Source organism: Mastigoproctus giganteus, chromosome 4 (assembly GCF_048544385.1).
Source record: "Mastigoproctus giganteus isolate SK-2022 chromosome 4, ASM4854438v1, whole genome shotgun sequence".
NCBI lineage: Eukaryota > Metazoa > Arthropoda > Arachnida > Uropygi > Thelyphonidae > Mastigoproctus > Mastigoproctus giganteus.
Genome location: NC_143578.1, coordinates 229,743,190 through 229,767,046, shown reverse-complemented (window position 1 = coordinate 229,767,046; position 23,857 = coordinate 229,743,190). Strand labels below are relative to the sequence as shown.

At 34.0% G+C, this 23,857-nt stretch overlaps 1 protein-coding gene across 1 annotated transcript in view; it reads left to right on the top strand.

Moving 5' to 3' along the window:
• The window catches only part of Rab10 (RAS oncogene family member Rab10), a 136,662-nt gene that overhangs the window by 60,791 nt on the left and 52,014 nt on the right, over positions 1-23,857 (top strand). The window contains exons 3-4 of the mRNA XM_090371203.1: positions 13,368-13,506; positions 18,244-18,333. Coding sequence (XP_090227329.1) covers positions 13,368-13,506; positions 18,244-18,333 — 229 coding nt within the window. The remainder of the gene's footprint in view (positions 1-13,367; positions 13,507-18,243; positions 18,334-23,857) is intronic.

Here is a 23,857-nt window from a genome sequence, read left to right as displayed (position 1 = left end):
GTGAGCCTCTCAACATCAGTTGAGTATGCCGTAATTTTCATCTTTAAACATGCTAATAGAATCTCATTGTTCAGACAATTAACGAATATGGTGAAACATTTCACCATAATAACATAAAAACCCACCAAATTCCAGCTGTTGGTATTATCGCAAATTCAATTGGATTGTGTTTACTATCCATTTATAATAGATTGCACTAACAGAAAAAAAGCCTAATAAACAGGGGACTGCTAATTGTTTTTATTGTTTTATGGTTGTGACCTCCAGAAATCCGATCAGACCATGTGGTATGGTTGGAGACAATCATAGGGTAATCTCGAGTGTGGTCTATTCAGTGACAGCTGCAACTAGCATTGTCCACACATTAATTTTGAAAGTGAGTTTCAAAATTAAAGCAAAAAAATGTTGAGGACTATTTCAAGTAAACACAAAATTACACACAAATATTTTTTGTGTGTAATTTTGTGTAATATAATGTTCTACATTAAAACTTTATTGCTTTTTACAGTATTTTGTTTACTTACCATGTTCTTTTACCTTTTATAATTTTTACTTTAAAATATTATTTTATTAATTTAATATAAAAACCAATTTACTTTAAATAAAACTGGTACATTAAAGATAGCTTCCGGTTAATCTGAACTTTCACTAATCCGAACCGAGTGTGGTCCCGTCAAGTCTGGATTAACGGGGTTGTACTGTAGTGGATATTCAAGAAGTTGAAGCTGTTTGTTTGAGGCAAGGTTTCTCAAGTTGGAAAGCGGAATGCAATGTGCTATCATCAGCAAAACTGTGGAACACTGATGGAATCCATATTGGCAATTGTTGATTTGATAGAAGGTGCAGATAGTTTGACTTAGCAGTTAATGAATTTCTCCATTACTTTAGAAAGAGTAAAGCAAGTGAATGGGACGATAATTGCATTGGGTGAGATTTGTCACCTTTTTTATGGAACTGCCTGAATATGAGTAAATTTCCAAGTAGAAGGAAAAACACCAGTGGAATAAGAAAGTATAAAAAGGTGACACGAAAGAGGGGGTAAGCTCAGAAACACAGGTTTTGAGAACAGTTGGAGAAATACATCAGAACCTGGCATTTTCTTGGTATCATGTCTTAAAAATTCTTCTGACATCCATTTGATGGAAGACCACAGGGGGCATTGAATGGAGTGTACTGGGAATGGTTGAGTTAGTTTACCATTATTGTGAGACTTTGCAGACCAAGTGGAAATGGACATCATTGAGATCGGAACTGAGACCATGTATATCTATGAAATGAACAAGGAAGTCTTTGGGAAGTTTAGCATCTTTTTGCAGATGAGTTTGTTCTGTTTCTTTGTCTATTCATGATGTATTCAGTATTAAGAAAAGGTGGGAGAACATATTGTATGAAGTAATGAAATTTTTGGATATGGCATACACATGCCAAGAATATACCCAGCCCATTAATATAACATGGCCTTGACAATGCCCCAGCATACACATTACATGGACTCCCTCCAGTCCCTATCTAGCAGAGTAGAGGCAGCAAGCTTATGCACTAGCTGATCCAGATGCCTCCTAAAGAGTTACCGGTAGGTTTGGTCCAGTGGACTATTTAGCGGCCAGCCTATGAACACAGTTTTAGAGCTGTACCCTCAAAATGTAAGGAAGATTGGATCTCGCCATGATGCCCATCATAACCTCAAAAGACACCAACCTTATTGCCTGACAGAAGAGGTGCAGGGGTTTATCTGAAACCTTACTTTGGAGGCTAAACATGGGTTTGACCACTTCACACCTCTGATAAGCAAAGTGCTGGTATTGCACCAGTTGATGATAGTTATGTAGTACCCAGTGTTGAGCTATAGTGGGTTCGCGAGAGCCCATTGTTATTTTTTTTTTTTTATAATTTGCGAGCCCATTGTTGAAATGATCATTTATTTTACAAATGAAATCCTGAATTAAATTATTGAGTATCCAGAGCTGGAACTACTGTGGGGCAAGCGAGACCCAATCCATTTTAATGGTGCATTCGACCAGTTATGTGTTTTTAAATTGCTTCATTTACAGTTTGACTCTGTTTAATGAACTTCTTTATAGCGATTTTTTGAATTCCCCTTGGTAATTACATTTAAAATAGCTTCCGTAGTACAAAGAAAATTTGCATAAAACAAACGGATTACAAGAGACTTAACTTTGTATGCATTGTTCCACCTCTGGCTTTTAGGCAATTAGAAAGTGCAAATTAAAGGTTAAAAGGGATTAAAGGTTAAAAGGTGTTAGTGGTGCCCATAAGACCTATGCAACTACTATCCCATCTACTGAGAAGTCGCGCTAGTCAGTATGCCTTCCATAGTCAGAAGATTAAGGTGTATTCCCGACACAGATAATAGCCTCTGGTCAATCTGTGTTGTGGTTCCAATTCACTCCTGAAAGTGCCATCTGTTTTTCAGAGAAGTGAGTGATCCATGCCTTTCAGTAAATTTCTCATGTCTTTGTTTACATGGTCACAGTATCCGAGTGATTCCGACATTTGACAAAGAACTAGGGACAGTAGCGACTTCAAGGGGGGAGGAATGAAGGTAACTAAGATATTAAGTAAATTTTCCGATGAAATGCTGGCAGATTTTAAAACTGCCTCAGTGCCTTCACTTGTGAAGAAAATGTTCCAAAATATAATGGTATGCAGGCAATGATTAAAAAAAAACTATGCATTATATCACTAAGTTCCCAAAAACTGGTACAGGTTAAGAATGATTGCTAAAGAACTTGATGTGGAAACTATAAAGGTTGATTGTGTGCTTGGGCCATGATGGGCAGTTTGTAGCTTGTGGGTGGCAATTGCGGTTTGGAGGAATTATCCCGCTTTGTGCAAACATTTTGAATCAGAATTTAAATATTTGGGCTCATTAAACCAGTCTTTTAAATCTGGAATTTCTTAATGATTTAGCACTAATGATTGACATCTTGCAGGAGCTCTCTTAGCTGTCAGAAGCTTTACAGAGTCGCAGCATCACTGTAGTCAAAGTAGTTAAATTAATTATTCAAACTATCAATGCTATTGCTAATTTGAAAAATTCTGAAGGAAATTATGAAGCTAAAATTGAGAGCATGTTAAAGTCGAAAGAATTTGAAGGAATCAAAATCGAAAGTAAGAACATATTTAAAAAATTACCTCATGACAAGTTATTAAACTGCATTGTTTTATCCTTAAAGAATTGGTTACTAATTAAATAAAGAAAATAGTGATATCATTGACGATGACAAATTGAAAGAAATATTACATATATGCTACCCGAAAACATGGAATATGGAAGAACTTTCGTCTCCATGGCAAGAAGATGAAAAATGAATCAGAAATTTAAGTTTTCTGATAAAATATGAAATAATTTAATAATTTTAGAATTTATCGAAGACAGTTTATCTTTAAAATTGAGTGAAATTTGAAAAAAAATTGAAAAAAAAAAAGCCAGAAATATCCTTAAAACCATTGCGATTAGCAGTGCTTGAAGCCGAGCAAGCGTTCAGCATAATGAATAATATTGTAACAATAAAAAGGACATGTTTGACAATTGAACAAATTGCAGATATGATGACCATACATCTAAATGGAAAACCATTGCTTCAATTTGATCCAGATCATTATGTCAAATCTTTCCTCCATAATTATCGCTCAGCTATTGAGCAAAACAGAAGGTCGACAACAGATATTAATAAAGGAGCCTGTATGGCAATTTGTAGAATAAATTTTTCTTGAATATTTGTAATAATTTTTTTTTTTTTAATATTTGTGTAGTAATTTTTTTTCATGTAATCTGTTTTTTATTTTATGTATATTTTCTAGAATAGTTTTTTTTTTTGTAATATTTGTTTTTATATTGTAGAATGTTTTGTGATGGTTTTTTGTTATTTGTGATATGGGAAATATTTCACATTTTTTATTTGCAATATTAAAATATTATTATGAAAAAAATTTATCCATTATATTTCCCTAGTTATAAAAAAAAAAATAAATAAAGTGGCACGTGTGGTAAATGGTTTTATGTGAATCATCCTTTGCATTTCTCTTATGTATTTTGATTTGTATATATTGATTATGAAATAAGTTTTGTTTTATATTGTAAATATTTTATTGATCATTCACAAATTTCCATAATTTCTGGAAGACAAGATACAATGGATTTATGATAATTGAAGTAAAAGACTTATACTTGCAATTGCAATGTATCTAAATGTCTCTGGAAAACGGCGTCGACTGAGGTACCCGATCTTGTAGTTGAAACAACACACAGCTGTTGTGGGCACCTAACAATGGAATGTAATGAAAAAATAAATTGTTGACAAATATTTGTATTGTTGCAGTCATATGACAAATACTTGTATTGTTGCAATTATTATTACTGCAATAGTAATTGCAGGAATTATGATTGTAACGTCATGCTATTCAAAAATTCTAAAAAGTTAAAACTGGAGACACTGTTGTATCCAGGTATCATCGTAAGGGGGAGGAGCATGACGACCAGGTTTTTGAGTTTTTTTTTTTTTTTTTAAGATAGACCTAGGAACACTTATACGCGTGGTTAAGGGGGGGGTATATGCCCCCGACTTGAGATATCGTACCAGTCACGAAAAATGTCATGCTCTAATCACACTACTAGTGAGTGCGGGAAGCACCTCTGAAGGAAGCCACACGTGATGTCACTTCCGTGACCAATCAGATTTACTCAGTAGGTACCACCAAGGATATTCCACATCAAAAAGTTGGCAAACTGCGAGCCCATTGTTAAAATATTCACAGCTCACCACTTTGTCCATACCTAGTATTGCTTGGTAACAGAGAACAGTGGCATTTCTCTGTGTGGCGTGGACACCACACCTTGACCACTGTTTACATTGGTTCACACCTCGGTGGCTGCCTCCAGTATACCAGGTGCCATATTTCAGGACTTGTATATGGGGGTTGTACTCAGGGCTACCACCATGTTTGCCTTGTGCTACCATTATGAAGGTGCTAGCAGAGGATTTGGTTGTTGCAGAATGACTGAACATGGTTTGGTCTTCTTGACTTAGCATCACCTGAATGTCAGTTCCATCAGTGTTTTAGACCAGTGCTTCCCAACCTTTTTTGTGCCACATCCCACTTGGGAACTTATTTTTGTATTGATGAGAAACTTTGTTTGCACAAGTAAGTGGTAGCAAATGGAAGAAGAGAGTCAATTTCTTTTTCTCCGATTGAAGGAAACTCCTTTCTCGCCATTAACCAAAATTCAGATAACTCGATTTCTTTAATTTCTAGGTATAATGTGAATGGATTTTGAATCCAATCAAATTTTTTGTTTGATTCAAAAGTTTATGGATTCAAAGAAAAAATTCATGTTGTTGCTCTACTAATCCCAGTAATTCTTTTTTTAGGATTAAATTATAACACCGATTAAACATCATTAGTGATCCATTTTAACCTCCTTTTTTTTTTTTTTTTTCGAAGTTGAATTTTTTCTTTGAATCCGTAAACTTTGCCTATATACGTTAATACGTTTTTATGTGATCCCTGCAATTTTCAATTTAGCTTATTCGGGTGCTCAAAAATATCAGTTAAGTAGTAAACTAGTTTTTGGAATCAATAACTATCCTTCATTAAATCAGAAAAGTAAGAATTATTTACAAAAATAAAAATTTCAGCTGTTCTCTTGGCTCAAACTCTTGATAAAACTCTTTGGACAGCCAACGTACTTCAGTGTGAAATAGCAGAGAGTGGTATTCTGATTCCATTTCTTCACACAAAGCTGAAAACAGACATGACTTTAACGGCTTTAATTTTATTAAATTCACCATCTTGATGTAATGTAATGTGGAATCATCATGTGATGTGAAATTCAGATTCGTAGGTAAACTTTTGGATATGAGAGCTTCTCTGTGAATAAAACAATGTATAACCTGAATTTCTGGGTTTTCAGAACGAACCCTTGATGTAAAACCTTTAACTCTTCCAGTCATTGCAGCTGCACCATCAGTAGACAAGCTTAAGCAATCTTTCCATAATATCTTATTTGTCTCAAAGTACTTATTTACCACTTTGAATATTTCATTCCCAGTAGTGTGATTTGGCAGTTCTTTGCAGAAAAAATGTTCTTTCAAGCATTTCTCTTCAATGATTCTAACTAGTGCTGTTAATTGAGCACAGTTACTAATGTCTGTAAATTCATCAGTTTGCAATGAAAATATTTTAGATGCAATTATTTTCTGAATTAATTTTGTTTCAATGTCATCTGATATGTCTTCAATGTGTCTACTAATAGTGTTATTTGAAAGCGGCACTTTTCAATTTCCTTTGCTTCTTTTGCCCCAAGCATAGTGTTAACAATTTCAATGCAGGCTGGCAAAATAAGCAATTCTGCAATTGTATGAGGCATTTTGGATTTGGCTACCAATTGGGTGAACTTATAACTAGCCTCTTGAGCTTGATTTGATACTGTTGTAATTGAATCCATAAAACAACTTTGCTTCTTATTTTGCATTTGAAGATGCTTAAAAAAATTCAAATCTTTTTCTGCATATGATGGATGTTTCAAATAAGATATGGGTCAAGGAAGAGACAAATTATCGGAGCATACAAATCCATATTTGATATATTCCTCATTATAATGCCTAAATACTGGCTTTGTCTTTTTCTTTGGACTACTTTGTTTGTCCCGTGAATCTGATAACTTTCTCTGATGAAAAATGTGCAAGCTGGTCCAAAATAATTCGAAAAAACCAATAGGCAAAACAAAAAACAAATTGCAACAAAAGTAAGTAAAATCTCATGTTTAAGCACGATATCGTACTCTATTTTCATATAAAAAATGGATTTTTATCAAGAGTAAGGGAAAAAACGTATATTTAAAGTGTTCCGCTGATTATTTTTAAATTTTAGAAATTTTTTTTGTATAAGAAATGATTTAAAATCATTTTTTGCCTTGCATTCAAAAGATATTTTTCAAATTTAAGTTAAAAAAATAAAGAGGAAATATAAAAAAAAGAAAGAAAATGGGATTTTTATACTTCCAACAAGGGTCAAACTGGTTCTGGTTCAGGTGGACTGGAGGGATTGTATCTGGTCTATTTTCTTTTTCTAGTTTTTTCATTCCTTCTATTTTCTTAGTGCAGGTCAAATTTGCTGTTTCCTATTCCTTCCCCAATTATATGAAAATTTTATAAAATTAAATCTCTCACTGCACACCGGTTGGGAAGCTCTGTTTTAGACTACCAGGTAGCAAGCACGGTTTGTCATTACCTGAGAGAATGTCAAACTAAGTAATGCTTCTCCAATAAAGAAGACTGTTGTTACTTCCTGTGAAAGTGGATGAATGTTTGGTAGACATTTAGTACTCTAGAAAGAAGTTCTAAAAGGAAAGATAATGTAAATAATTCAATTGACACATACCACTGAAGTAAAAAAAAAAAAAAAAAAAAAAAAAATGAAGCATGTGCATACACTACACATCAGCAGCCTTTAAACATGTAACTAGACTTGTAGAACAGGTGCAACCTTTGGCAAGTTTATTTAATGAAGAGATTAGAAAAGCCATATGAGCACTTTTCAGAGTTATCAAATTGAAAAGTGCAAGCGATTGCTAGTGAGTGTCACTGTCTCATATCTTATTAATATGAATAAAGCAGTTCGCTTGCTTGCTTTTATTTTTATGGCAACATTTGAAAATCCAAATATGGCTCTTCAATCCTGTGTACCTCACATCCATATACTGGAGTGGTCATTACTCCCAGATTAGTTGAAAAATGTAATGTGCAAATTTATTTGATTTTTGTACGGGATTTTCACCCCAGGAACAGCAGTTTTGCTAAAAGGATGTTCGTTCTCCAATTTTTTTTTTTTTTTAGTTATGCAATATCTTATTTAAAAATGTCATAATAACATATTATCAATAATTAATCACAACTTACAAGTTAGACAAATGTCTCTTCAAATATTGACAGTTCAATGGAGTTAATGTCTGATTCCCAATATAATTCGTTCCATTCTTCGCTGTGTAGTTCTCAGCTTCTCTTCCATTCTTTTGGTTAGTGCCCAAGTTTCCCTTCCATAAGTCATGGTGGGAAGTATACATTGGTTCCTTATTTTACGTTTCAGACAAACTGGGATATTGCTCTTCAGTATGTGACTATATTTCCTGAATGCTACCCATCCAAAATTTATTTTTCTCTTGACTTCCAGCCATTTATCATTATTACAGCTAATAACTTGTCCCAGATAAGTATATGACTTCACCTTTTCAATTACTGCTCCTTCAATCATTATTTCCCTTTCTGTGCCATACTTGTTCATCATTACTTTTGTTTTAGCCATATTCATCTTTAGTCCAAAATCCTTACTAACTGTGCATAACTGATTAAGATTTTCCTCTAATTCTTTGGGATCGTGGCTTATGACCACAATGTCATCTGCAAATCGTAAATGGTTTAGGTACTCTCCGTTCACATTGACTTCTTTCTGCGACCAGTCTAATCTTCTGAAAGCTTCCTCAAGGGCAGCAGTAAACAGCTTTGGAGATATTGTGTCTCCTTCTTGAACTCCTTTCTCGATTTTAAATTTCCTGCTGTCTTTGTCTAATCTAATAAAGGAGGTAGCATTCTCATATATTTTCTTCAAAATCATAATATGTGGGGTATCTATGCCTTGTCTTTCCAGTGCCCGAAACATTGCCTTATGCTGTATGGAGTCAAATGCCTTTTCATAATCCACAAATGCCAGGCATATTGGTGTTTTATATTCATTTGCTTTCTCCATTAGCTGTGATATTACGTGAAGGTGATCCATAGTTTGAGAATCCTGTCCTAAAGCCAGCTTGCTCTTTCGGTTGATTCTCATCAAGTATTCTTTCTAATCTGTTAGGAATGACCCTTGTGAACAACTTGTAGATGTGGGATAACAAGCTGATTGGTCTATAATTTCCAATTTCTGATTTATCTCCTTTCTTATGCAGCAAAACTATGATTGCGTTATTCCACTGCTTAGACGTCACACCTTTTCTAATGCACTTTGTGAAGAGCCTTTTCAGTTTTTGTGTTATGTCTCTTCCTCCCAATTTTAACAACTCTACAGTAACTTCTTCTTCCCCCGGAGCTTTCTGATTCTTCATTTTCTTCAATGCATGTTCCACCTCATCAGGAAGAATATCAGGTATGTCGTATGTGTTGCTAATTTGCAATCCATCTTCCCCACTGCTGGTATCATTCCCTTGCACCTTGTATAATTCTCTATAGTAGTCTTCTGCTATTTGAATTATGCCTTCTCTGCTGTTTATAAGTACACCATCGCTATTCTTCAGTTTCAGTATCATTTGTCTTTCTGTATTACTGCTCATGGCTGTTGATTTAAGTCAATTGTTTTCCCTTAATGCTTGTTCTACTTTTCTTGTTTTAAATCTTATGTCCTCTCTAAGTCTCTTTCTAATGGCTTTGCATAACTCAGTATACTCAATTTTCTCCTTGTCAGTGTTTATCTTGCTCTTCATTTTTCGCCTTCAGTTCATCATAACAAGTGTTTCTTGACTAATTTTTTCTTCTTTGTATTTCTTTTTCCCTATAGGTTTCTTGGGCTTTATCACTTTCAGAAAGTTATAATATTCCTTGTCGATATCTTGGTCCTGAGCAGTCTGCAGAAACTCAAACTTGTTCTTAAGTTCCAGTACATACTGCTTTTTCTCCTCTTCTGTTATCTCAAAAACCTTTGTATTATTTACTCGAGTCAGTTTTTTCCTTTCCTACATCTATATCAAGTGTACATCTTACCATTCTGTGTTCACTTCCAACATTTACCTTATTCAGGATGGTGACATCATTCACAATATATCTTCTGTTAGTGAGGATGAAGTCGCTTTCATTAGTTGTTAATCCATTTGGACTCTTCCATGTCCACTTTCTGTTCACCCTTTTCTTGAATAAAGTGTTCATTACTGACAGTCCTTGAGATTCTGCAAATTCCACAAGTCTTTCACCAATTCCAAAATTTGCTATAGTTCCCCTTTCTGCGCTGTTTTGCCTTTTTCCAACCGTACCATTGAAGTCCCCCATAATAAGTGTAGTGTAGTCTGCTCATCTAGAAGACTCAATTTCGGTGTACATTTCTTCAACCTCTTTATCATCATGGCTCGATGTTGGTACATAAATCATTATTACCTTTAGCTTGTACCTCTTAGAAATCTTGAGTATTAGTCTTGACACCTTTGGTAATGTACCTTTTGAATTCCAAAATGTTGTTTTTTAAATCTTTATGGACCAGAAACCCAACTTCACCTTCACTGTTTCCATTGGTGTACAGCAGATTTCCACTTGATAAACTTATAAGTGATTCATTTCTTCTTCTTGTTTCAGCCAAACCGATGATATTCCAATTCACATTTTCTAATTCCTTTTCCAGCTCTAATAGTAGTAGTAGAGGTTATGCGGCATCAGGCAAAAAAAAAAAAAAAAAAATCGCGCCATTCCCTCCAAATCCCTGTCCAGTTCCTCCTTAAATTTATTTAACCTATCAACTTCCACAACGACAGATGGAAGTTTGTTCCAGAAATTAACCACCCTCTGGCTAAAGGCAAATTTCTGCACATCTATTCTATATCTGTCTTTACTTAATTTGAATTTATGCCCCCTTAGGTTCGTAATCTGAACAAGTGGAAGGATCCCATCAGAATTCAGCGTGCTCAACCCATTCAAGGCCTTATATACCTCAATCAGATCACCACGCAGGTGCCTAGTCTCCAGCCACTGCAATTTGCAGAATATAAGCCTCTCTTGGTAAGAGAATCCCTTCATTCCCCTCACCAACCTTGTTGCCCTTCTCTGTACACGCTCAAGTAAATCTACATCCTTCCTAAAATTAGGCCTCCAGACCTGTACACAGTACTCAAGGCGTGGCCTGACCATTGCCTTATACAGAGGGATAATCGCCTCCTTTTCCCTGCTAGCAAAATTCCTATATATCATTGACAAAACCCCATGACCTGCCCTGGCAGCCTGTCTGCGTTGCTCAGAAAACTTCATATCTGCCTGCACAATTACTCCCAGGTCTTTTTCATTTTCCACCACCTTAAGTGTAGTACCACACAGTTGGTATGTTTCTCTGGGGTTACTTCTACCCATATACAGTACTTTGCATTTGTCAAGGTTAAACTTCTTAGCCCATCTGCCCAAATTTTCTAGATCCTGTTGCAGTAGCACACTGCCATTACGGTCATTAACAACCCTGCCAACCTTTGTATCATCTGCAAACTTCGACATTAAGCCTGATATACCTTCATCAATATCATTGATAAATATACAAAACAACAGTGGACCCAACACTGAAAACTGTGGGACTCCACTAATAACATTAGTCCACAAAGAGCAGCACCCATTGATTACCACCCTCTGTCTTCTCCCACTTAACCATCCTTTTATCCATTGTAGCAACTTACCCTTAATACCATTCTGCTCCAATTTGTACAGTAGTCTTTCGTGCGCAACAGTGTCAAAAGCTTTCCTGAAATCCAAATAGATGATATCAAAATTATTTTTTGCATCCAGTTCCTTTGTAACCACATCATAATATCCTATCAAATTTGTCAGACAAGACTTTCCCTTATCAAACCCATGCTGTGTCTGAATTATTGCTGCAGTATTTTCTAGATGATCCTGCAATGCATCTTTAACCAGTGATCCATTATTTTACCCGGAACAGAAGTTAAACTAACTGGTCTGTAATTACTCGTGTCACCCTTCAATCCCGCTTTGTGAATTGGGGATACATTTGCACATGTCCAGTCCGTGGGAACCTCCCCCGAGTCCAAGGATGCTCTCATAATTATGGCCAATGGTTTGCTTAGTTGCTTTGCCGCCTCCTTTAATATAACTGGATAGATCCCATCCACCCCAGGTGCTTTTCTTATGTTTAACTTCAACAATTTCTCCTCCACTTTGCTCTCAGTTATTACAAAATCATTAAGTATCCTGCTATAATTTGATAACCTTCTTCCATTTCCAAACCTTAATAACTTCTCGTGTGTGAGTGTAGATGCAAAATACTCATTCAGTTTGTTCGCTATCGTTTGTTCGCTTCTTCTATTTATGTGAGCTTGCCGAACACAGCACACCAATTTGAAGAGGTACTGAAGAATTCTCCATTCTGGCAGGGTTCAAACCTAGACTTCTATAAGAAGTGGTGAATTGATTATACTGTCTTGTTGGATGCAAATAAAGGTCATTAATATCTTTAATTTCTCATGTTATTTTATAAAGGCATAAGAAGCTTCGCAGATTCTTGTTGTGAAATGCAAATTTTCTTGTGAAAAGAATTTAAAAATTAACTTTTTATAATAGTGAGTTTTTTTTATTTTTTCCCTGCCTATATTTGTGTTTACATTTTTTTCTCTTGTTTATAACAATGTAATTTTATTGACAGACTATTTAAAAGAAAAAAAAAAAAAAGTATGCTTTGAAAGAATACTGGAATATACGCATTGCATCTGAACAGTAATGAGACAGAAATTCTAAAAAGAAAACCCTTATGGGACTCTGTATACTTTTTCACTTAATTTAATTGTTGAAAGAATTCTTGTAATTTTTCAGTTTATCTCCTGGAGATGGCTCCTCACATTCTTTTGGAGGGTATGAAATTGTTTCCCTTGGTCTTTTCCTTTCTGAAATTAAAAACAAAGAAAATCTTTGTTTTTAATTTCAGAAAGAGAAAGAAGTCAGCCAGAGCCAGATGAATTCCCTCCCCGCTTCCATTCACCAGAAATCTGGTGATTGTGGAAAGCAAATGATCTTGGTAGCCCATTTTTTTAAAAAATATTTGAACAATGTGGAATGTACAGACACATTGTTATGAAACAAAAACAATTTCTTATTTTCATGAAAGTCTGATCTGATGTTTCATTCTTTACAGCAATCTTTCCTTCACTTCTAAATACAGTTTTTGCAAATAATTTGGAATTTCAGACAGACTTCACTCTTGTTTTATGACAATATGCCTTCCAAAGATTTCTTCAGAATGTTATTTTCAAAGGGGTTACTGAGATTACTGTTCACCAGATTTGGCCTGGCCAACATCTTTGTCTTTTCAAAGTTATAAAGTTAAAAGGGAAAAGATTTCATATCATTCGAAAGACTGACACCTCAGAGAAAACTTTGAAAACGCCCTTAATTTTCTTGAACAATTAAAAGAGGCAAAATAATGTATAGAATTCCATTGAGTACTATTTTGAATGATTTTCATGATAAATTATTTTTCTGAACACCTCTTTTTTATTTTTATATATATAGAATTTTTCTCATTATTTTTTACTTTTCATGCATTGTATAAGTATTGGTTTCTTTTATGTAGTTATAATATAGTAAATTTTCATTTTGTAGGGATACTGCAGGACAGGAAAGATTTCACACAATAACAACATCATATTACAGAGGGGCAATGGGAATTATGTTAGTTTATGATATCACCAATCCAAAGAGCTTTGATAATATTGCTAAGTGGCTAAGAAATATCGATGAAGTAAGTCCTGGATGACAAACTTTTTAAATTTTTATATTAATTAGGTAAACTTACGAAGTTTATTAGACCTTGTATTTTATTTATTGATGATTTTAATAGTATATAAATCTTTAATAAACATTAGAATTTGATGCAGTTTGGAAATAAATGTTTGTAGATGTTTCTCTGACATTCATTGATAATTAAAAGTGATTCTTTTAGAAAGAATCCTGTTTATTTATCTTAAATGAAATTATTTGGAAGTACTGATTATTGAGAGTATGGCAGCTTGTCATTCCAGTAATGTATTGATACCATCTCATATTTGCCAATTCCCTGTATTTATGATTCACTGTCATAATATAGTTGGTCGCAAAGAGTTTCTCCATCTTTTTTTAAGAAACAGTTTTTCTCTGCCTTTTTCTTTTCCAAAAAAATAAAATCAATAAAATAAAATTTTAAAACTGTAATTTCTTAAATTCTGCAAATTTCTGCTTATTTTTGTTAATGAATTGGCCATCTGGTGTCTAGTCTACATTGAAAAATAGAAACATGGGATAACTTTGTTCTCTGTAGCATGCAACGATTTCATTGTATTTGTATAGGTATGAAGCTGATTAACAATGTCTTTCAGTAAGATGTCATTAAAATAACAATGTAAAATTTCAGGTGATATATATGTAAGGTTTTTCATGTATTGTAAAATCTGAAAAAAAAAAGTAGCATGTTTGCCTTGTGTCTTGTATATGAATGCGATATTTTTAATTTTAAGTGGTGCAAAACATGGTGGAATCGGATGTTGAAAACAGATGAGTATAACAACTGCATGCAGTGCATAGGAAGAAGTGCAAAAATAGATGTAGCATTTCTTAGTGACTGTCATATATGTTGAATGTTTATTTGCATCTTTTGTTATAGAACTTAATCTTCCTCTGAGTTAAATACATTAAATTTTAAATTAAAATTTTTTAAATGATTTAAATTTTTAATCTTCTACTTCCAGTTTAAATTGATTACCTTAACAGGCTAAACCAGAAGGATGATTCTGATAGGCCTTGGCATTTTTACTTCCAAGGTCACACACAATCTAAAACAAGAGAAGTTTCTGTTCTTTTGTTTATGGAGAAGTACTTTATAGTTTAATGTGACTACATTGTACATAAATTCCCATGTAAGAATGATGTTCTTATAAATGCCAAGGTAACACAAATTAATCAATTGAGAGTGCATCATATTGAAATTTTTGTGTATAAATATCCACTGCTTTTCTGTGTTGTGAAAGATAAAGAAATAGATAAATTTAATAATAAAGGAACTAATAATAAATTTAATAATAATAAAGAATGCGAGTGCAAATGTATAGATGGAGGCTGTGACTTTGGTAGAAAACTTGCTTGGTAAAGTCTTTAATGCTGAGAAGATATCTTGGTTGGCAATAAGTTGATACTCATGGCTGGGGGAAAAAATTGTGAAATTTAATAGATAAATTCTGCATTATATCCTGATATTATTAGTAAGAAACATGGCTCCAAATCCCAAGATGATCTCCTAATGCTCATCTTTTTATATTAAATCTAAAAAGATGAGTATTAAGGGAGCTGTCCAGTGAGTACATTATTTGTCCAGTGAAGACATTAAAGAGTTGGATAAAACCATTTCTGGATGGTTTTTGAACACTAAAGTTGCTATTTGGCATAAAACACTATGTAACAGATCCTTTCAGAGAATTTCTCTCTCTCTCGTGCCACTTTAATTCTAACCAATATTTTGCTTTCTAATCAACACAAAGCAAAATATCTTCTAAGGGATCTTGTGCAATTCCAAGAAAAGGAAATGGATAACCTTTTCTGATGTAATAAGACATGTTCTTGAAGATGATAAACAAGTCCAAGAGCAAAATATGAACCAGCACTTGCAATGAAGATATTAGTGTGCACCCGTTTTTGCTCCTAGTAACTTTAACATGTCCCACACAATTGCTTGTCCCATGTGGGCTGCCGACAGGCCTCACAATTCCCACACTTTGTTTTCCTAGTTGCTGTATGTTTCAATATAAGAAGTGCAAGGATGAATTTCATCTCTACCTATGGATGCTGTAAAATGGTTAGTCTGTGTGTCTCTCCCTTCCCAAGCTAGCAGTTCTCTAACCCACCTAATACTTCTTTGATAGCATCAGCAAATGATGCTATCAAGCCTTGCATACTCTAGGGTTAAAATTATTGACAAGGTTGTCATATACTCTAATGTATATGGGCAGAATTGCAGGCACTTTCAAATTTAATCCTTACTTGCAATGTTTTCTCAATGTATATATCCTCCAATCTCCTATTCTTAATATCATTAGTGAAAATGTGTACAACAGTATCACATCTTGTGCTTTTAAAAGGTAACTGTTCTGCAGTACAAATTGCAGCAGTATGGTATTAAGGGCAAGTTGCTACAATGGATAAAAGGGTGGTTGAGTGGGAGAAGAGAACGAGTGGTAATCAATGGACGCTGCTCTTCTTGGACTAATATTATTAGTGGAGCCCCCCCCCCCCAATTTTCAGTGTTTGGCCCACTGTTGTTTTGTATATTTATCAGTGATATTGATGAAGGTATATCAGGTTTAATGCCCAAGTTTGCAGATGATGCAAAGGTTGGCAGGGTTGTTAATGACAGTAGTGGCAGTGTGCGACTGCAACAGAATCTAGAAAAGTTGGGCAGATGGGCTGAGAAGTGACAACTAAAGTTTAACATTGGCAAATGCAAAGTACTGCATATGGGTAGAAGTAACCCCAGAGAAACGTACCAACTGTGTGGTTACTACACTTGGGTTGTAGAAAATGAGAAAGACTTGGGAGTAATTGTGCAATCAGATATGAAGTTTTCTGAGCAGTGCTGACAGGCTACCAGAGCAGGTCATAGGGTATTGTCAATGATATACAGGAATTTTGCTAGTAGGGAAAAGGAGGTGATTATCCCTTTTTATAAGGCAATGGTCAGGACACGCCTTGCGTACTGTGTACAGGTACGGGGGTCTCATTTTAGGAAGGATGTAGATTTACTTGAGTGAATACAGAAGAGGGCAACACAATTGGTGAGGGGAACGTAGTGGTCCTATTACCAAGAAAGGCTTAAGTTTTGCAAATTGCAGCTTCTGGAGACCAGGCACCTGCGAGGTGATCTAATTGAGGTGTATAAGGCCTTGAATGGATTGAGCAAGCTCCATGCTGATGGGATTCTTCTTTTTGCTCAGATTATGAACCTGAGAGGGCATAAATTTAAATTGAGGAAAGAGAGAGTTGTAGAATAGATGTGCAAAAATTTGCCTTTAGCCAGCGGGTAGTTGATTGCTGGAACACACTTCCATCTGTTGTTGTGGAAGTTGATAGCTTAAATAAATTCAAGGAGGAACTGGAAAAACTTTTAAAGGGAAGGGATGTTTAAAAAATATATATATTTTTTTTTGGCTGATATAAATAAGCTCTTTTTTGCATCTCATGCCTCTACTACTATCACTACTTTGCCTCCAACAGATGTACCCTGATATGACCGATTTCACCTCCCCTTTTTGTACAATATATTTCCAATTTCCCTGGCAGTATGTTCACTAACAATAGCTACCTCTGCCGGGCATGGAATTGTCACCGATGTACACAAGTAAGATCTGGCATTGAGATAAGCAGCAGAGAGTTGAATAGCCCCCATTTTTATTCCTTTGAGGGCTTCAACCTTGTTCTTGGAGGTCTTGTAAACACCCATCAGAATGCAGTGTTTGTGCTTAATTCCTTCACACTCTTCATCGAGTGTGCGTGCACACATACAACACTTCTCCTTTGATTGTATTGTATCTGGTTCCAGATAGATCTGCGGACATCAAACAAATAGCATGTTTTATAAAGCCATGATTTATAGAACTGTCCTCTTCTTCCCAAGCCACATGCTCCAATTAATTTGAGTCTTTGCTTTGCTGCTCTAGTCTGAGGTATGATTTCCATTTAAATTTAATTTGAGAATACCTCACTATACTAAAGAGATACCTGTGCATTAATAAGGCTGCACTGTTCACAGATTATATAGCAGTAATACATATTACAAAGTTAATTATATATTAATTACCAAGATATGTTATATTATGTTACCAGGTTATCTTATATATAACACTATACTGTTATGTTCCTAATGTTATAAACTTAGTTTATAGTCTTTGTAAAAACATTTATATTAATTATGCTACTGTGAAACTACAAAACGGAATGTGAAAAAGTGATATTAAAAAGGAATATAAAATATCAATGCAGTTAATACTTACAATAGCAACTGGATTTCCTCTTACTCCGAATTTCATTTTTAAGCAGTTTTGGAGGCCAAGTAAGAATCACTTTCACCTACTTTATCAAATAAACACAATAACTCTGCTACTAATTTTAAACAAAAAATACCACAAAAAACACTGCATGGTACTAAAAAGTATGGTGGCTGTTTCATATGCCGTTCCATTTGGCAAGGTGCTGATTCACCAAAATGGACTTCTGTGCTATGGAAATTAGCCAACTCACATGCTTGTGTGTATGTAGTTTGCAAACCAAAACAAACTATAAATACAATCAATTTTGTGGTAATTGCAGAAAAGGTTTGTTGCTGTTTAAGTATATATAATAAGTAAAACAACTAAGTGAAAAAATTTTATTTTATGAAAGATTTAAATTGCAGTTTGATTAAATTATGTATGACTCCTTTATCTATATACATGAAAAAAATTTTTTTTTTATTTAGCATGCTAATGAAGATGTAGAGAAAATGATCCTTGGCAACAAGTGTGATATGGAAGATAAACGGAGAATTACAAAGGAAAAAGGAGAAGATGTAAGCTTCCACTTGATTCTTGAAGCGTTTTTAAGAGAAAATTTAATTTTAATTTTGAGAGTCTTAGGTTTATATGTTGATACAGTCAAAGGAATACCAGTTTCTTTTTTACATCCAAATCAAATAAAGAATGAAAGAACATCTTATTCAGTTATTCATTAATAAATTTTTAATTTGAAATTACACACAATGGAATATCAGTCTAATGAATCTGCAGGGGAGGGGAGGAATGGTCTTTCTTCATTGTATCAAGGTTTTCTTCATTGTATGAAGGTTTGCACAAAAATTGTGCAAATACTCATGTATAGTGAAATTGAGAAATGTTCATCTTTGTGTGACACATGATCGTGATAAAATATTTATTTGTTAGTTAATGAAAGAAACATTTTTGATTATTGTTCTATTAATGAAAAGACTCCTTATAGAATGCATTTCTCAAGGAATATATATGAGAATGAACAAGTTCATTCTCCTATTTCTTCTGCCTCTAATTTCAGTTTTGTTTTGAAAAGACTTTATTTTCCTTGTACATTACAAAAATGATGATGCTAGGGTAGGGTTATCAGCGGCTGATGCTCATACCCAGAGCAAAATAAGTTTTAAAGCTTAAATTCCAGGACAACTTTAAAAAAAAAAAAAAAAAAATTGGGACATTGAGAACTTCCACATGTTTGGATAATATATGCTCTAAAAGGCCTCCATAGTCAAGTGGTCAGGAGTGGGAGTGCAGTAGCACGCGCTCTTTGAGTAGACTGGGGTTCAAGCCCCTGACTGCTAAATATGGTTGATCTGCCAAACTGAACTGGACCAGCATGGCAGATTATGGTCCATTTTGCTCAACAAGAATTACAGACGAGGCTTCCATCCTGCTGTGGGTTGATAATGACTGCAGTTTCCTTCCTTTTTTTATGCTCTAAAAATATAACAGAAATATTTAGAAAATGGGAAGATATGGTTTGATATATCATAAAATAATTATGTTAATATAGAGCTTTCTGATGTGAATGTCACATTATGTTCCAAAGGGTGTTGCCAAGTTTTGGCATCAAATAAGCATCCCCCCCCCACCACTTTGATTTCCTTTTGCTGAATTTATTCATGTAGAGTAATATATTAAAAATCTGTATGTTTCTGCTCTCTATCTGAATGCATTCTTTCTCTTTAAAAGCTGATAACTGATATAGTTGATTTCACATGGCCTTGGTTAAGCACTGGACACCTTCCCTTCCCTCTTATCCTTGTCTACATGTTTTTTAGCATTAGCATTATAATAAGAAAAAAAAATGGGTGGGTTTTGAATAATTATAAAATTCTTGATGGCATGTTGAATTATATTTAGTGCACAGATATTTTTTTGGTAATTATTTTGTCCCATTTATATTTGAATTTGGAATAATTCAGCAATATTGCAATAAAATAAATCAGGAGTCAAAGGTTTTATTCATAAATTTTTTCATTGAGACAGTTTCACCACCATTTAACCAATGAGCATTAATTAAATGAGATTGCATTTTAAACACAGTTTATTAATGCAGAGTGTTTAAATTATTTTCTAGGAAAATAAATTTTTCAAGAAAATGTAAATAGCTTTTAGTTTGATTAATATGGTTGCAAATTACAAAATCTTCAGAAAACCTTTTAGTATTTCCTTTTATTTTGGATGTTAGGATAGCTTGCTGCCTAGGTAGCAATCACATATTATTATTAATAATTGTAGCATTAATTTGTTTTTTTAGCTTCTTGGTGTTATTAGTGTCTTGGGGTATCCAAACTGCTACAATATACAGCAGGCCCTCGTTATATTGTGGTTCGATTTGCGCTGATTCGCTATAGCGCTGTTCTTATAGTATAACATGTATCTGACTATAATGCTCTTTTACAGATTGCATTTTTGGCATATTTAGCAAAATCATTTCACTTGATGGAGTCGATAGCTTGAAAATGAATAGCAAAACAGTATTAAAATGTTTCCCACACCGACTTGAGAAATTTTCCTACGCTCAGTGAAATTTTCTTGCACGCTAATTTAATTGCAGTACAGTGACGTGTTACGTAGTTATGAGATCAACATTTTAAAAAATGACCAAGTATAAAGTATATTGCTTGTAATATTTGCATTATATGCATTTTTCCGAAGTCTAGTCATCACTCAGTACAGATATCGTGCGTAACGGACAGTTTACTCAAACATTGTATCATAATTAATGCAACCAACAAAGTTACATTTTCAGAGAGTTAATAATATGGCGGGTAAGAATGAGAAAGCAACGTCTGGACACAGTATGAAGACTACAAATGTAAGAAAATGACTGAATTTAAAAATTAAATTAGACGTTTTGAAGCGAATCGATTCCGATCAACGAGAAGCGGATGTGTGCCATAATTTAGGACTAGCAAGTTTAATTGTAAGAACATTTATAAAAAATAAAGAACTAGATCGTATGTATAGCTTAGCTTAATTTTCAGCACTCACTCTGAAAATTAAGCTAAGCTATACATGCGATCTAGTTATTACATTACAGCACATGACTCCTTAAAAAATCAAGAGAAAAAATAAAGAATTAATTTTAGCAGAAATGCAATGGGAAAGATAGCTGTTCCACTGTAAGCAACTAGGGTTAGGCCGGCTATTAGGATTGAAATGGAGAGACTTTAATTTTATTGAAGATAACATCCAATGCAGAATTCAGTTAAGTTAAATATTAGAGAGAGAGACATTAGCTTATATGATGATCTGAAGAAAACTCATCTTAAAAAAAAAAAAAAATTTGGAACCATTTAAAACTAGCAAGGGCTTGTTGAATAGATTTAAAATCCAGGGCGAAGCCCCAAGTGCAGATCAAAAAGTCGAAACTTACAAAAAATAACTTGTTAAAATTATTGAAGTGGGGTATTACGTGTTATACTTCTCAACAAGTTTTTAACATAGATGATGCAGGACTTTTTTGGAAACGAATGCCTAAAAGAAGTTTCATATTGAAAGAAGAAAAAAACATGCCAAGTTTCAAAGTGGCGAAGGATCGGTTGACTTTATTGTTGGATGTTAATGCTGTGGGGGATTTAAAATTAAAATCCCTTTTAGTTTAGCAGGAAGATGGCCAAAGTACAACCCAAAATCAACACATTTTTCATGATTAAATTCAGTTAAATTAAATCAATTTAGATCAATTAAATTCATGATTTTAATTGGAATTTTAAGTTTAATTTTTATACTTAAGTAGTTACCACATAATTATATACGTATGTAATGCAGAATATTTTATATGTACAAATATTTGAATATTAAATATTTTGACCGACATTTGTGCATCTTTTCACTACCGTTTATTAGGAAATATCCTATGGCACCGATCGAAACTCAAAAATACATATGTTACCTTATGGAAATGTGGCACTCACTTAGCGTGGATTCCCTTAGCATTCTGTTTTTCCTGAGCGAATTATCAGCATTAAGCGGGGGGTCACCTGTAGTGACAACATGCTTATGGGAAAATAATTGGAATAATTATGTCTGAGGTGACACACTTGGTCAACTTTAACAAATGAAATTGACTGATTCTGTGTTTGTCCAAAAAACTTTGTACAAATAGCAATGAATGTGGCCATGCATTATTGTGGTGAACACCACACTTTCTGGTGGTGTTCATGTTGTTCCTCTATTAGCAGCAATGGCATGAGTTACAGTTCACACTTGAGTCAATTTCATTTGTTAAAGTTGAGGGATGTCAGCCCATTAGAATCTCCATGTGCTATTTTAAGATCAAATGTTTCACTTATGGTTTTAAAGCAAAACCTAAAACTCACTCACTCTTTGAAATATAATAAGATTAATCAGTCTTAATAAGATTAAACTCATTTTTATTATTGACTGACAGTAACAGACTGCTACCAAAGCATAATGTGTTTAAACTTGTCTAAATATTATGCTTTGTCACAATACGGTCTGTTGTCTCACCCTTGAACAATATGGATACTTTCTGAACAGACCTCATAAAAAAAAAAAATCCTAACTAAGGTACATGCTAATACTGTCTAAATAATGATAATACAGTAGAACTTCATATGGTTGGCAACATTGGGAATCAGTGATTGGGAAATTTGGCAACATTAGGAACCTTGCCTGATTTTTGAAATCTACTGTCACTTTATCAAATTGTTAACAGCATAGTGTGCTACAAAAAAAAATTACCCATTGATTCAACAGGGCAATAATGCAACATTGTCACTGTAACAATTAGCATCATTTACACTTTGGGCTCATTCAGTTTTTAGGCTCATTAGGATATGTGCATATGCCTGTCACTTTACCATTTCTGTCTATATGTAACAACTCTACTCCTAGTGGGTGGATTTTCATAAAATTTTATCTGTGACTCTTTTAGAAACAGTCATTGGGAAATCCAAATTGCATTAAAATTGGACCAATAGAAATCTGGCAATTGTTATTTCTGTCCATCCACATGTAATAACTCTATTCTCAACGAATGGATTTTTATGATATTTTACATTTGGTTCTGTTAAAAAGATTTGTGAAGATAATCCCAAATTTCATTAAAATTGGACCAATAAAATTAGGTACCGTAGCCGAGTGGTCAGGAGCGGGAGTGCAGTAGCACACGCTCTTTGAGTAGACCGGGGTTCAAGCCCCTGACTGCTGAATACGGTCGATCTGCCAACCCGCACTGGACCAGCGTGGCAGATTATGGTCCATTTCCCTCAGCATGAATTGTTGAGGAGGCTTCCATCCTGCAGTGGGTTGATAATGGCTGCACTTTACTTTTTTTTTTTACATGTAATAACTCTATTCTCAACGAATGGATTTTTATGATATTTTACATTTGGTTCTGTTAAAAAGATTTATGAAGATAATCCCAAATTTCATTAAAATTGGACCAATAAAATTAGGTAGTTAGTATTTTCTTTTGTCTGCCTTCTGTCTGCTTGTAATAACTCAACTTCCAGTAGAATTATTTTTGTGAAGTGTCATTTTTGGCTCTATAAACATTTGTCAAGCTATTCAAAATTTCATTAAAATTGAACCACTAGAAATTTGGCTTTTTTTTTTTTTTTTTTTTTGTCTGTCCATCTGCACATAATAACTATTTCCAGTGGGCTGGATTTTCACGAAATTTTACATTTAGATCTTTTAGAATGATTTGTTGAGCCTTCCCAGATTTCATTAAGACCAGATCAATAGAAATCTGGCAACTATTATATTTTTTCCATACATATCACATAAGATATCCATATACTGTATATTGTAGCTGAAGCACTGGCTATTATGGTTGTTGCCTTGCAGTGATCGGACAAATGAATGGGCAGTATGGCAGATGCATAGAAACACAATGTTCTCAGCATACGCATAAGTCATTTTTTTTTTTTTTTTGTTATAAATCATGAATTATTATTATTTGCAAATGTAATTTTTTAATTGAATTTTATTTTTGTGAAAAGTAATAAACTAATTAGCTTGTTACAAAATTATTAGTTCATCATCATCCAGTAATTCAGTCTTGTGACTGGT